Consider the following 15,104-nt stretch of genomic DNA (forward strand, 5'->3'; position numbering starts at 1 on the left):
GACATGGTACATGGGTGAGGCTGGGAGGATTAGAAGCACAGTTGGAAGGATTATACAGTGATTCCAGAAACTGAAGGAAGTGGCACAATGAAAAAACTTAGAGTGGAAAAAGATATGGAGGGTCTTCAGCAGTAGAATGGAAGTGATGAAAGTAGAGGCAGCAATATTGCAGAGGTGGAAGAAAGCAATTTCGTATTGGAGCGGATTAACTGGGTTTCCTTTCATTTGGACACCAGTGGTGCGTGCTTCTTGGCACTTGAGATAGCAGCAGGGAGGTTAGAATTAAAGGCACAGTAGCTTAGCTTCAGTATTCTAAACTTTCTCTGTTTGCACAATCCACTTTTTGCAATCCAACGCAACTAAGTTTTGATTGAATACCTATGAGTTTCTGGTTTGAACCTGCTGTATCCTATGGCTAAATATTCTCCTGCTAATGCTTGCAAGCCAGCACTTGCAAAATACATACTGCCATGAGCAAAGGAATGATTAAAGGGTGGGTGGAGAAGTGTAATTAGCATACAAATATTTTCTCTAGGTAAAAGTTAATATTCTAGATATCCGTGGTAAGTTTTGATTGTGAAAGACTTTTACAATAGACAAACCAACTCTGTAAATATTACTGTTTTTAGTATAATTATTTACTTCAGGGAACCTATAAGCACCAGTCCTTAATTTTTGAAAGGTATCTAGTTTCTCTCTTTTCGAACTGAATTTTTAAGCACATTTAATTGTAAATCGCATTTTCTTCCTCTGAATTATTTTGTAGAATTGTGGTCGTATTTAGACTTGGAGAATGCAACAAGCTTGAGTTCAACTACTCAGGAATTGTTAATGTTGAGATATAAACACAATTTAAGTATAATATCCATGTATAATGCTGGTATGTAATTTTGGGATTATACTTTGCCACTCTCTCAGGTTTGGTCCATGTAGTTGGCCTGGGGAACTGCAGTCTGAAAATAGGACACTACTGATGACATGTTCAAGTATTGCAGTTGATACAAACTTTGCTGGGTTGAGTGACCAAGAATTAACTGAAGTTGGCAACTCTACCAAAAAGAATACATGTCTGAATTTTCATGCTTTAAAATCAAGATTGACCTATCAAGTAGTACAGAAGGATCCCAGAGTTTTGCTGAGTTGAAAACTATTGCAAAAGGCTCCTGGAGCAACTGGCAGAAATTTTGTAAATAGCATGCATCTCTAACAGATCTATGAAAGAAGAGAAAATATAAGGGAATTTCATTGATATGGCGTACAGCTCACTTTGGTAGTTTAAGTCAACTTACTCCTGTTAATATTTGATTTTCTTTGTCCCTGGCACTCTTAATCCAATTTACAATTTCCCACTTTTTAAATTTAATTCATGGGATTTGAGTGTCAGTGGTGAGGCCAGCATTGATTGCCCATCCCAAGTGGCCCACAGGAAGGTGGTGAACTGGCGTCTTGACCATCGCAGTCCAAGTAGTGTAGGTACACCCACAGTGCTTTTAGAGAGGGAGTTCCAAGACTTTGACCCAGTGCCACTGAAGGAATGGCAATATACTTCCAAGTCAGGATGGTGAGTGGCTTGGAAGGGAATTTGCAAGTTTGGTTTGATTTGATTTATTATTATTGTCACATGTATTAACATACAATGAAAAGTATTGTTTCTTGCATGCTATACGGACAAAGCATACCGTTCATAGAGAAGGAAATGAGAGAGTGCAGAATGTAGTGTTACAGTCATAGCTAGGGTGTAGCGAAAGATCAACTTAATGCAAGGTAAGTCCATTCAAAAGACTGATAGCAGCAGGGAAGAAGCTGTTCTTGAGTCGGTTGGTACGTGACCTCAGACTTTTGTATCTTTTTCCCGACGGAAGAAAGTGGGAGAGAGAATGTCCAGAGTGCGTGGGCTTCTTAATTATGCTGGCTGCTTTGCTGAGGCAGCGGGAAGTGCAGACAGAGTCAATGGATGGGAGGTCGGTTTGCATGATGGATTGGGCTACATTCATGACCTTTTGTAGTTCCTTGCGGTCTGGGGCAGAGCAGGAGCCATACCAAGCTGTGATACAACCAGGTGTTGGTGTTCCCATGTCTGCTGCCCTTCCAGATGGTAGAAGCATGAGTTTGGAGGGTGCCATCTCGGGAGCCTTGGCGAGTTTTTGTAATGCATCTGTTAGATGGTACATACAGCTGTGCAATCAGCACACTCCTCCTGCAGTCTAAGGTGTTCCCTTTACTGTTGGTATTTCTTGCGAGCTGTGCTAATGAGTGAAAAAGAAAAAGCTTCAATAGCATGTCTCTCTTTCCAGCAATAATCAAGTTCCGTACTCCCAAATGATTACTGAATCACTTTGTATGTGTAGTGACTTATGCAGACAAATGCAGCAATCAATCTACGCACCGCCTGATTCACCATGAATGGCCAGCTAATTTGATATTGGTGTTGGTGGAGGAATGTTTGTTGACTAGGACGTGCAATCTCCCTGCTCTTTCAGTAATGCAGTAAGAAGTCTCACAACACCAGGTTAAAGTCCAACAGGTTTATTTGGTAGCAAATAAACAGACATCAAGTTTCTACATATTTGCTACCAAATAAACCTGTTGGACTTTAACCTGATGTTGTGAGACTTCTTACTGTGTTCACCCCAGTCCAACGCCGGCATCTCCACATCATGGCTTTCAGTAGTACTACAGGATTTTTACACCCACCTGAACAGAAAAAATGGAATTAATGTCATAAATATCTGTGCCTCTGTCAGTTCAGTACTGCACTGAAGTCTTAGCGTGGGGATTTAACCCATGATTTTCTGACTTGTAGGTTAGAATACTGTTGAGCAAGACAAACAGTGGAAGATAATTTGCTGTCCATGTTGTTTTAACTGTTCTGAGTTTACAATATGGGTAGGTAAATTATTAAACTTGGGTTAATAAAAACAGAGTGAAAGTCAATTTCAAAAAATGCTTCTTAGCTCTGAATCAGAGCAGTTGTTAATTAGGAAAGTTGAAATAGAGAGAATATTTTGTTTTTGGATGCAGCAGATATCTTGGAAATTGCTAATTTTTCATTTTGAAAGTTTTATCTGTTGCAATCATTGCTTGTAGTAAGTTGAACTTTTTTTTTGTCATCAGGCAATATTACTGGTACGATGAAAGGGGAAAGAAGATCAAGTGTACAGCCCCACAGTATGTGGACTTTGTAATGACTTCTGTACAAAAATTTGTGACAGATGAAGATATTTTTCCAACAAAATATGGTAGGTTTTTATGCCTATTTTTCCATTGATTTGAGCAGCACAAAGCTATCACGTGCGGATTAGCCATTTCAACTGAACGTTTTTATTTATCGTGTTTAATTATGTGCTGCAAACCTGTGTAATTTTAGATTGGGGCCTCTTGGTTTGGAAAAGAATGGCTCAGAGACTCTGCTACCTTTTACTGTCCTCCCGTAGCTGTACCTCCCAAATCCTTTGCTATTTTAGGTTTGGTTTGGTAAATGTCCTAAAAGAAGTCCTAAAAGTGGAAAAACGGATCCTTGTATGACCAGGGTGGTATTTTTCTTTCTTGATCTTTGGCCTTTGACCACTTGTACTTTTAACTCCTTTAATTTTAACCAATCCATTTCACACCAATATATAAAATCAGTTCCACATTTGGATTGTTGTTTAATATCCTTATTATGTAACAGACTGTAACAACGTCACCAAATTGTGGTATTTAAAACGTATTCTAAAAGTTCTAGCTTAACTCAAACCCTTCACCCACACACCCGCAACTCCCATATTTTCCCAAATATTCACTTTAGAGTCACAAGAAATTTCAGACTTATTAAAAGAACATCAAATTGTTCCAATAATCCTAGCCTAATACATTTAATAATAGCAAGCTTTGTGGCATGTATACATGCCAAGCTTGCCTACAGTGTGGCTTAATTTTACGATGCCAGTACTGGTTTGTCATGCCAAAACAAGTTGAACAGTAGAAAAGAACATTGGTTTATGAATCAGGTGGAGGGAGTGTATGATTTTAAAAATAAGACAACAAGTTTGAATTCTCCATCCCCCCCCTTCCCCATCCCCAATTTTGCTTTGCTTTTCATCTACATATATCTAGCTCACTATCTAACCTGTTGATATGCAGCTACCCATAGAGGCAGGCAGTCTTTGCTGTTTACTGTTTCTATCCCCAGTACTCTTGCCATTCCGGCATTATGCTGCATAGTCAGTCCCAGACCAGAGGACTGCCAGACACTACATCAGCCCTGAGATTTGTAGTTCCTTCTAATTTGGCACCTGGCACTGTAACAAGGAAGTCTTAAGTTTTCATTAATCACACCCTGTTGACCATGCTTTTGAGGGGGGGTGGGAGGCGGGGGGAATCAAAGCTACCCTACAGACAATCTAATGATCGTTATTATTGTGATATAGTTGATGGTGCATTTGCACTTCCAATATTTTTTCATCGCTTTTGCGATTTGATTGTTGGGTGGGGGTGGAGGAGGAGAGAGGAGGGGGGTGGTGGGAGATGGTGGAGGTGTTGGGAAGAGGGTGGTATTGATGCCAGAAATGAAAATCTTGAGCTGGGTGGCATAGCTGCAGAGGGTGGATCGAACAAAGCCAAAGGGCTTTGAATCTGAGGATTTTAAAGTCTGAGGAGGGACCAGTGGAGGTGGTGAAGACTGTGCGCTGATTAAGACGAGCAAAGTTTTGTTTGACATGCAAGTTACAGTCCATTATATCATGTTGTATAATTTGGAATTTGAGAGGCTGGAAATCTAAGTGTTGAGAGTCGCACGTTAAGGTGAGAGAACTTGCATAGCGAGAACCTGTAGTTGTTTGCAGTTTGGGAATGGAAAGAAACAACCTGGCATGTACCAAGTATGGGGTTTGATGCTCAACCGTAGGTTAGGGTAGTAAACTAAGATTGTTGCATGCATGCATTCAGTCTGAATGAACAGTTAAACAGGATCATTTCAGCCTTACCGTTTGTTGATCTGGAAATAGCTTTTGCTAATCCAGAATTTTAATATGAAGCAGTTAATGGCACCACAGGTACCATGGAATTAAGGGTGTTAGGGGAAAGCTAGAGTTAGCAGATATCACCATAGGAATAAAAGCTAACCCAATGTATGTGGCAAAAAAATGTAGCAGCAGTAATATGTATATGTGAGGAATAAGATTCAGGGATTAGCCCCTTTGCACAACAACAGTGACCATGGATGAGTGAGATGAAATGCGCATTCAAAGAGATGTTGGCCTTTTTGGTATAAATTGGAATGGAACCAGGAGGAGGCCGTGCATTGAGAGGATAGGCTGGTTGCTTTTATTGGTAGGGCAAGGAGGGATAGAATGCCATATTGTAGGATTGAAACATCACTGAGTAGTGTTAAAAGCGATGTAGACGAGACTGAAACCAGACTTGAACAGATCAAGAGCCTTTGCTTTGATGTAATTTTTTGTAATAAAAACTGTCTTGTGGCAGGGCATAATCATTTTGAAAGATGCAGTCATAATTCTTTTTTTGTCAGAGCTGCATCTTGTTAAGTTTCTGTTGTGTCATTTGATAGTTTTGCAAAACACCACTGAATTGCACATCACTGACTCTTTTTATACAAGTCAAACTCCTGACTATAGCATGACAGGATATGACTCGGTTGATATGATTACCAAGATGGTTACCTAATATGGAACCACCAGCTCAAAATATTTGAACAGACTTGTAATTTTCTGTGACTCAAATATTCAGTAAGTCATGACATAAACAACCATTTACGACTGTTACTGGTGTTGTAAAATGTGGTAAGAAGTCTCACAACACCAGGTTAAAGTCCAACAGGTTTATTTGGTAGCAAAAGCCACTAGCTTTCGGAGCGCTGCCCCTTCGTCAGGTGAGTGGGAGTTCTGCTCACAAACAGGGCATATAAAGACACAAACTCAATTTACAAAATCTACCGAAAGTTGTAAAATGTCAGCAGAGATGCTTTCTTGCAAATATAATGTATGTAGGTGGATTTCATTTGGTACTTTACAATTAAAAATCTGAAAATTACTATCTAAAAGCTAGGAATGTCTCAGGAATTTTGTTTGTAAAATGCAGCCATAACTTAGAAAGAGAGGTTGGGATGTTGCAGTGAACCACTTTCCGTTGTGCAAACTGAACACACTTGCAAGTGAATCAGGAGCTTTACAAGGTGGTGGTATGATTGCACAGTGGTGTGTGGCTCCCCCTATTGGCACTTAATCTTATTCAACAAATGTGGAATAAGGACTGGCCCTCGCATGTAGTTTGTACCAATCTTCTTGGAAACCACAAGTTTTCAGTTAGATTTTGGATCAAGTGTATGTTTGCATTGTGTGTTAAATTACTCAGCCATTGTTCTACACAGGTAGTAGGCTACACAGAGATTGCATGTGAAGGTTGATTTGTTGTAAACAATATTAATCTTTTAACATAAAACACCCCAAGGCACTTTACAGGAGCATTAGAAATCAAAATATAGCACCAAGTCAGATAGAAATATTAGGTCAGCTGACCAAAAGCTTGGTCATAGTTATACAGCACAGAAACAGGCCCTTCGGCCCACCATGACTATGCTGACCATCAAATACCAATCTATACTAATCCTATTTACCAGCACTTGGTCAAACAAGTGGGTTTAAGAAGTATTGTAAAGGATGAAAGTGAGGTGGAGAGGTGTCAGGAAGGTATTCCAGAGCTTAGAGTCCAGGTAACTAAAGGCACAGCCACCAAGAACGGAGTGATTAAAACTGGAGATGCTCAAGAGGCCAGAATTAAAGAAATGTAAAATTTTTTAAAAGTTTATTAGTCACAAGTAAGGCTTACATTAACACTGCAGTGAAGTTACTGTGAAATTCCCCTAGTCGCCTCAGTCTGGCGCCTGTTCAGATCAATGCACCTAACCAGCACGTCTTTCAGAATGTGGGAGGAAACCGGAGCCACCCGGAGGAAACCCATGCAGACACGAGGAGAATGTGCAAACTCCACACAGACAGTGACCCAAGCCGGGAATCGAACCCGGGTCACTGGCGAATGTAGGACTTTGAAACAGGAGTGGGCTCTTCAGCCCTCAAGCCTGCACCACCATCCAATAACATCATGGCCAATGTGGTTATATTTCAACTCCACTCTGCATTTGTCCCTCATAACCTTGACTCCTCTGCCTATGAAAAATCTGTCTACCTCTGCTTTGAATAAATTCTGTGGCAGGAATGTTACGGCTGTTCACGCCAGTGGGATTTTCCCATCTTGCTGCTGTGAACGGAGATTGCGTTGGGTGTCAAATTCTCCGACTTCGCTGCAGTGGGAGTGTGGCGTGAATGGCCAGTAAAATCATGCCCAATCACTGCCTCCACTGCTTTCTGGAAAAGAGGATTCCACATACGACCTTTCAGAGAAAAAACTTATCCTCATTTCCATCTTAAACAGTAGACCCCTGATTCTGGTGTCCTCCACAAAATGAAAACATCCCCCTGGTGTCCACCCTATCAAATCCCCTCTGGATATTATGTTTCAATAAGATCACACGTCATTCATCTAATCTGCACTGAGTGTTGGCCCAACATGTCCAATCTTTATTTATAAGTAAGCCCCTCATCCCAGAAGTGAGCTGTGTGGAGCTTCTCTACTGTTTCTAATGCAATGATATCTTTTTTCAAATAAGGAGAACAAAACTTCACAAACTGCTCCAGATGTGATCTCACTGAGGCCTTGTACAACTTCAGTAAAACACCCCTACCTATATATTCCATTTCCTTTACAATAAATGCCAACATTCCATTTGTCTTCCTGATCACGTACTGTACCTGCATACTAACCTTTTGTGTTTCATGTACCAGGACATCCAGATCCCCCTAATTCACGGAGTTCTGCAACTTCTCTCTGTATAAATAGTATATTAAGTTTCCATTCTTCTTGTCAAAGTGTACAAGTTCATGTTTTCTCACATTATATTCCATCTGCCAAATTTAACCTGTTTTATATATCCCTTTACAGACCCTCTGCCTCCTGTTGACAACTTTGTTGCCTACCCCTATCTTGGTGTCATCGGCAAATTTATCTTCTGTACACTTGGACCCTCCATCCAAATCATTGATATAGATTGTAAATAGTTGAGGCCCCAGCACTAATCCCTATGGCACTTCACTAGTTACAGCTTGCCAACTCTGACTTTCCTGCTTCCTGTTAGCAGCATGGATGAAGGATTTGTTGGCTATGTTAGCTCCTACACCATGTAATCCTATTTTGTGTAGTCTTGGTGCTGAAGCGATTACAGAAATGGGGAGGGAAAAGGCCGTGCAGAGATTTGAAAACAATTATAAGAATTTAAAAATCAAGAAATTGCTTGACCGGGAGCCAGTGTGTCATGTTTTCTTCATTTAAGATGCTCCTTAAAACCTATCTTTTGACCATATCTCCTTATGTGGTTCAATGTCATATTTTGTTTTATAAAGCTCCTGTAAAATATCTTGAGGTTTTATTATGTTAAAGGCAAATATATTTGATTTGATTTATCATTGTCACATGTATTAACATACAGTGAAAAGTATTGTTTCTATACAGACAAAACATACCGTTCATAGAGAAGGAAACGAGAAAGTGCAGAATGTAGTGTTACAGTCATAGCTAGGGTGTAGAGAAAGATCAACTTAATGCAAGGTAAGTCCATTCAAAAGTCTGACAGCAGCAGGGAAGAAGCTGTTCTTGAATCTTGGTACGTGACCTCAGACTTTTGTATCTTTTTCCCGATGGAAGAAGGTGGAAGAGAGAATGTTCGGGGTGCGTGGGGTCCTTAATTATGCTGGCTGCTTTGTCGAGGCAGCAGGAAGTGTAGACAGAGTCGATGGATGGGAGGCTGGTTTGGCTGATGGATTGGGCTACATTCACGACCTTTTGTAGTTCCTTGCGGTCTTGGGCAGAGCAGGAGCCATACCAAGCTGTGATACAATCAGAAAGAATGCTTTCTATGGTACACCTGGAAAGGTTAGTGAGAGTCGTAGCTGACATGCCAAATTTCCTTAGTTTTCTGAGAAAGTAAAGGCATTGGTGGCTTTCTTAACTATAGTGTCGGCATGGGAGGACCAGGACAGGTTGTTGGTGATCTGGACACCTGAAAAGTTGAAGCTCTCGACTCTTTCTACTTCGTCCCCATTGATATAGATGGGCACGTTCTCCTTGCACTTCCTGAAGTCGATGACAATCTCCTTTGTTTTGTTGACATTGAGGGAGAGATTATTGTTGCCGCACCAGTTCGCCAGATTCTCTATCTCATTGTTTGAGATCTGACCCACTACGATGGTGTCGTCAGCAAACTTGAAAATCAAATTGGAAATATATATTGTTGTAAGGTGCCACAAAAAAGATTAATGCATATAATGAGAGCTTGTGGAGTTGGTAGTAATATATTATCATGGATAAAGAATTGGTTAAAAAACAGGAACCAGAGCGTAGGGATGAAAGGGCCATTTTCATATCAGCAGGTTATAACTAGTGGAGTGCCATAAGGATAAGTGCTGGGACCTTAGCTATGGACCTTAGCTTTCTCCCCTACCCCAAGTTGGCAGATGGAGAACAGTGTGGGGAAAGTGTGAGGTCACTCAGTTCCGTGGTAATGATTTTTTAAAAAAAGCAGAATACTTTTGAAAAGGCATGGAACCTCAAGTGATGTTCAGGGAGATTTGGATGTACTTGGAAACTCAGCATGCAGATACAGTAACAATTAGGAAGGCCAATGTTGTGTTGGCCTCTATTGTAAGGGATTCAAAAACAAGAGTGTTGTCGTTGTACACACCTTTGGTGAGACCACACCTGACGTACCTTGTGCAGCTTTTGTCCCTATCTAAAGAAGGATATCCTTGTCTTGCAGGCAGTTGAGCAAAGGTTCAATAAATTGGTTCCACGGGTGGGTTAGTTGTCCTAATTTGAGAGGCTGATAAACTGAGTCTATGTTCTCTGGAATTTAGAAAAATGAGAGGTGATCCCTGGGGCCAGATTTCTGCCATGGAGCCATGGAAATGACCTCCCCACACAAGATTTTCACTGAGCGGAAGGGAGAGCAGCAGCAGCGCGGGGGTGCGATCAATTCGGGCCTGCTACCTCTGGCTGAGGTGGGCTGGATAGAATGCTTGTTTTGGTTATGAGATTTAGGCCCAGTTTTATAAATGGTTGTTGGGGCCCCTACCTGCCTCCTGCCCCATGCCCTCCCTCGTGTTTGAGTGTGCCTCCCTGCTCCACTGTGGCACCTTGGTGGCCACACACATGCTTCTTACAATGCGAGTTCTCACTCATGCACACTTGATACAGAAAAAAATCATGAAACCCATTCAAAGATTTTAAATCTCAAGCAGTCGATTTGGGTTCAGGTTTCTCACCTGTGAGTCACATCCTTTCCCTGTCAGAAAAAAGGGATCTGCTGAAAATGGGAGTATTTCCACCAACTATTTTTAAAGTCCTCCTCGGACAGCTTGACTCCATGAAAATTCCACCCTCGAAGGCTGTTTTGCCTGGCTGGGGAATTGAGAACATAGTAAGAAGTCTAACAACACCAGGTTAAAGTCCAATAGGTTTATTTGGTAGCAAACGCCACTAGCTTTCGGAGAGTGCTGCTCCTTCGTCAGGTGGAGTGGCAGATCTCCCACTCCACCTGACGAAGGAGCAGCACGCTACCAAATAAACCTGTTGGACTTTAACCTGGTGTTGTAAGACTTCTTACTGTGTTTACCCCAGTCCAACGCCGACATCTCCACATCATGACTAGAATTGAGAACATGGCATAGTTTCTGGATTGAAGGGTTGATTATTTAAGTCTGGTGATGATAAGGCATTACTTCACTCGGAGAATTGAGAGTCTTTGGAATTGTCTGCCCCAGAAGGTTGTGGATGCTCCCTCATTCAGTATATTCGAGGCTAAGGGCGACAGATTTCTGATGTCCATGGGGAGCAGGAAAGTGGAGTTGAGGCAGAAGCTCAACCATGATCATCTTGAAGGAAGGAGGAGGCTTGAGGAGCCATCTGGTCTACTATTTGTAATGTTCTTAAAGTTGAGTGCTTATGATTGGGTTCTAAATGTGTTTCTCTTTCTCGTTGCAGGCAAAGAATTTCCAAACTCCTTTGAGTCTTTAGTTAAAAAGATCTGCAGGTATCTGTTCCATGTACTGACTCACATCTACTGGGCTCATTTTAAGGAGACTGTTGCACTGGAACTGCACGGACACTTAAACGCACTGTATATGCATTTCATGTTATTTATAAGGGAATTCAATTTGGTAGATCCCAAGGAAACACTTGTCATGGATGACCTGACTGAAATCCTCTACAGTAACGCAGCAGCACAGAACCATGTCAAGGAAAGATGAGCCACATGCAGAGGAAAGACATTTGATCATGAAGACTGTGGAACTTAACTGAAATGTGCAGAATCAAGTGTGGAACCTCATTTCACACTCTAAATGCAGTGTTTACTTTTAGGAAAGAACCACATTTGACATGGGAAGATGCTTTCTAGAATGGTGGTACTGCCATTTTTAATATATTATGATATGTTATTAAAAAATGACTAACTTTGAAGTGGCATGCTGGCAAACATGCTCTGTTAACTGCTTCTCCCCTACTGAGTAGGAATGGAATGGATAAGCCTTGGTTTTAACCCAGGAAAATAGAGGTTGGGATTTGTATGGTTATAATCTTGGAATACTGGAGCTATCATGTTGCTCTGGCAACTAATCAAGTACCTCTCATTATTATTGCTTGGACCAGTTACGCACGACAGGAATAATTTTTCTTAGCACATTCTATGTGCAAGCTCCATAGTTATACTTTAAAAGAGAACTTAACGTGCAGCTTATAAACAATATTTTGGCTTGCCTTCAGACCTGTGGGATGAAAATTATTTTTCCCTCATTAAGCAATTCTATACTCAGTTAACCTTGCAGATTAGCCTCACTCTAGATAAATAGTCAAAGGCAGTGCTGCTGGGGAGCAAATAGCATGCAAAGGTGGGCACTGCAGTCAGGCCAGGTTCGGTACCACGAGGGCCTCTGCTCTGGCACATTTTAATGGTGAGCTCTTGTTGCTTCTCACCCTTGCTCAGCTATCTGGGAAATGTTCCTGATTGGGCAGAAAGGGGAAAGTCAGTCTGATGTTCCTTCAAAGGTAGCCACTTCAGGGTGTACACACATTTCTTTGTAAATACTGTTTAAAGTTAAGGTTGGCGTGCTGTATGTGAATGCAAATAGCAACCTTAGTTTTTTTTCCATCAGTTCATTATTTGATTTATGGTTATTTTCATTTTCTGTTATAGTGCTTCTTCTAAGTTTAGCCAAGTAGCTCGCCCTCATGTTTGCTAGGAATTGAAATAAAAGGGGGGATTGGGGATCAGTACACAGATTTCCAATCTCAGTTGCCTCATTTTTGGTTTTAAAACTGAGGGACAGCACACAATATTTCATTTTAATTATCATTTTATTTAGAAGTGTAGGGGTTTTTTTTGCTGTTTAAAGTTTCTCTTGAGTTGGAACATGTTGCACTTGAACCTTGATAGTTGTAGTCAACCTTGGTTTCCAGGTGTGTTCAAGCAAATTTATTTTGTTTCTGGCTTCATTAATATAAAATTACAAATAAAAATAGTGATTACAAAATGATGGGGATTGTCTTTTGTAAGTAAGTCTTCTGTTTCTGAAGTTCTCAAAGTATTCATTGTGTTCTAGGTCTTAGTCTGCTGAAGTTAATGATGATGGGTGGCACAGTGGTTAGCACTGCTGCCTCGCAGTGCCAGGGACCTGGGTTCAATTCCGGCCTCGGGTGACTGTGTGGAGTCTGCACGTTCTCTCCCCCCTGCCTGCGTGGGTTTCCTCCGGGTGCTCCGGTTTCCTCCCACACTCCAAAGATGTGTGGATTAGGTTGATTGGTCATGTTACATTGACCCTTTGTGCCGTGGGGATTCACAGGGTAAATATGTAGGGTTATGGGGATGGGGCCTGAATGGGGTGTCAATGTTGGACTGTAGCCCTGTGATAAAATGTAATGTATTGATTCTATGCAGGATCAAGATTATACTGGAGATTGTTTCAATCTTCACTGTAATTATCAGTAAGAACACTCTGTGTAAAGTTAAAAGAATCCTCCTGAATGGATGAGATGTTCCTTGTACCGTGGTAAACTAAAATGAGTCTTAGAATTTTTTGTTTATTTTCAGTTTTGACGGGCATTTTTAAAGGAATTTTACATTTTGCTATTGAACTTGTTTCTTCAAAATCTTTGTTACCTTTTTAAATGCCTTCCATAGATTTGAGTATTCATAGGCAGTTTTCTGTAGAAGGGAAGAAGAAAGCAGTCTTGGTAAGTAAAGATTTTTGAGAGGTTGAGTTTTAGAGCATTTTTCTTTGTTAGTCATAACATGTGCATACCCTTCAATTCATTCTTGAGTCAATAGTGTAATGTAATGGGGAGTGTTTGCTATTTGTTCTTTGGGATTGGCTGAATGGAATATCTCCAAGTTAAATAATATCATTAAATGCTGTGTGAAAGAACATCGACCAGGGTGAAAAAAGTTCTGGAAATACTTTCCACATCTGTGGAGAAAAAAAGAGTTAACAGAACTTTAGAGTCTCCTCATTGACTTAAAACTGTTTCTCTCTCCAAAGATGCTACCAAACTTGCTGAGTATATTCTTTATTTCCCATTCCTGGCATCTGCAGTATTTTGCTTTTGTCATAATTACAAATTCCCTGGTTGCCTCTTAGCTGAGCTATTTGATAGAGCAATGTGGCAAGAAGATGGGCCATTTCTGCAAACGATAGAGGGCGAAGCTGGAAATTGCAGGGAAGGACCGGAAGGGACAATTTTATAGAAGACTGTTCTGCGTTGGCACTCCTTCTGATCTTGGTTGGTGCACTGCTCAGACTGTTTTGCCTTCCTGACATTTGTAGGCAACAAGTTTAAAAGATGGAAAATGAAATCTTGAATTCATGATCGGCAAATTTCCTTAATTTATAGCAGGTTTTGTCTTGAATTTTGGTCCTTCCTCCAGTAACCTCAATTCTTTCTCTTTGCCCCAACAAAACAAAGATTCCGACACACACTTTTTGGGAATATTCTTTCTAGATTTTTTTTTCTTATTCCTATTATGTGAATATTATCGACAAGACCAACATATGTTGCTTATCTGTAATTGCCCTTGAGAATCTGTTGGTGAGCGGCCACCTTGAACCACTGCAGTCCTTCTGGTATAGGTACATTCACAGTACTGTCAGCAAGGGATTTTGACACAGTGACAATGAAGGAAAGGCAATATTTTTTTTAATTTCAAAAATATACTTTATTCACAAAATAAAACTCTCAAATAAGACATTTCAAACGACAGATCCAATAGTTACAAACAGTCCAATAAATGAATCATTTTTACCCTACAATACAGTGCTTATTTACAAAACATTACATTAATTACATTTCATTACTTAAAACTATGTACATACGTCATCAGAGTTTACTGTGTGCCGTTATTTTTCAGATTGGCACACAGTTACGCAGGCCGAGGGTATTCTGCAGTTACCCGGCCCTCGGTCTGCCTCGGGAAAGGCAATATATTTCAAAATCAGAATCATGTGCAACTTGGAGGGAAATTTGCAACTGGTGATGGTCCCATCTTTCTGCTGCCCTTGTCCTTCTAAGTGGGCTAAGTGATCATGGGCTGGAAAAGTGCTGTTGAAGGAACCTTGGGCAATTTGCTGCAGTGCATGTTATAAATAGTACCACTGTTTAAGGTAGTGAAGAGGGTACTGATCTAGCACTGCTTTGCCCAGGATGTTAGCGAGCATCCTGAGTATTGCCAGTACTGCATTCATCCAATGCCATCAGTCCTGACCTGTGTTTGTAGATGGTGGACAAGCTTTGGGAGGTGAGTTACCTGTTGCACAATCCCCAGCTCTAACCTGCTCTTGTAACCACAGTGTTTATATGACAGGCCCCCAAATGCTGAGCTGGGGAATTCAGTAATGGTAATACCATTAAATATCAGGGGGAAATGTTTAGATTTTTTCTCTTGTGGGAGATAGTTATTGCCTTGTATGTGTATGATGCAAATGTTACTCGCTACTTAATAGTTCAAC

At 40.8% G+C, this 15,104-nt stretch overlaps 1 protein-coding gene across 4 annotated transcripts in view; it reads left to right on the forward strand.

The window, feature by feature from the left end:
- mob2a (MOB kinase activator 2a) overlaps window positions 1–13,236 on the forward strand; it is a 221,389-nt gene extending 208,153 nt beyond the window's left edge. For all 4 annotated transcript variants that reach the window (XM_078220648.1, XM_078220646.1, XM_078220645.1 and 1 more), the window contains exons 4-5: window positions 3,115–3,239; window positions 11,089–13,236. In XM_078220648.1, coding sequence (XP_078076774.1) covers window positions 3,115–3,239; window positions 11,089–11,354 — 391 coding nt within the window. In that variant the 3' untranslated portion in view covers window positions 11,355–13,236. The remainder of the gene's footprint in view (window positions 1–3,114; window positions 3,240–11,088) is intronic.
- Window positions 13,237–15,104: the final 1,868 nt, after the last annotated feature.

This window comes from Mustelus asterias, chromosome 9, assembly GCF_964213995.1.
Source record: "Mustelus asterias chromosome 9, sMusAst1.hap1.1, whole genome shotgun sequence".
In the NCBI taxonomy this organism is placed as follows: domain Eukaryota; kingdom Metazoa; phylum Chordata; class Chondrichthyes; order Carcharhiniformes; family Triakidae; genus Mustelus; species Mustelus asterias.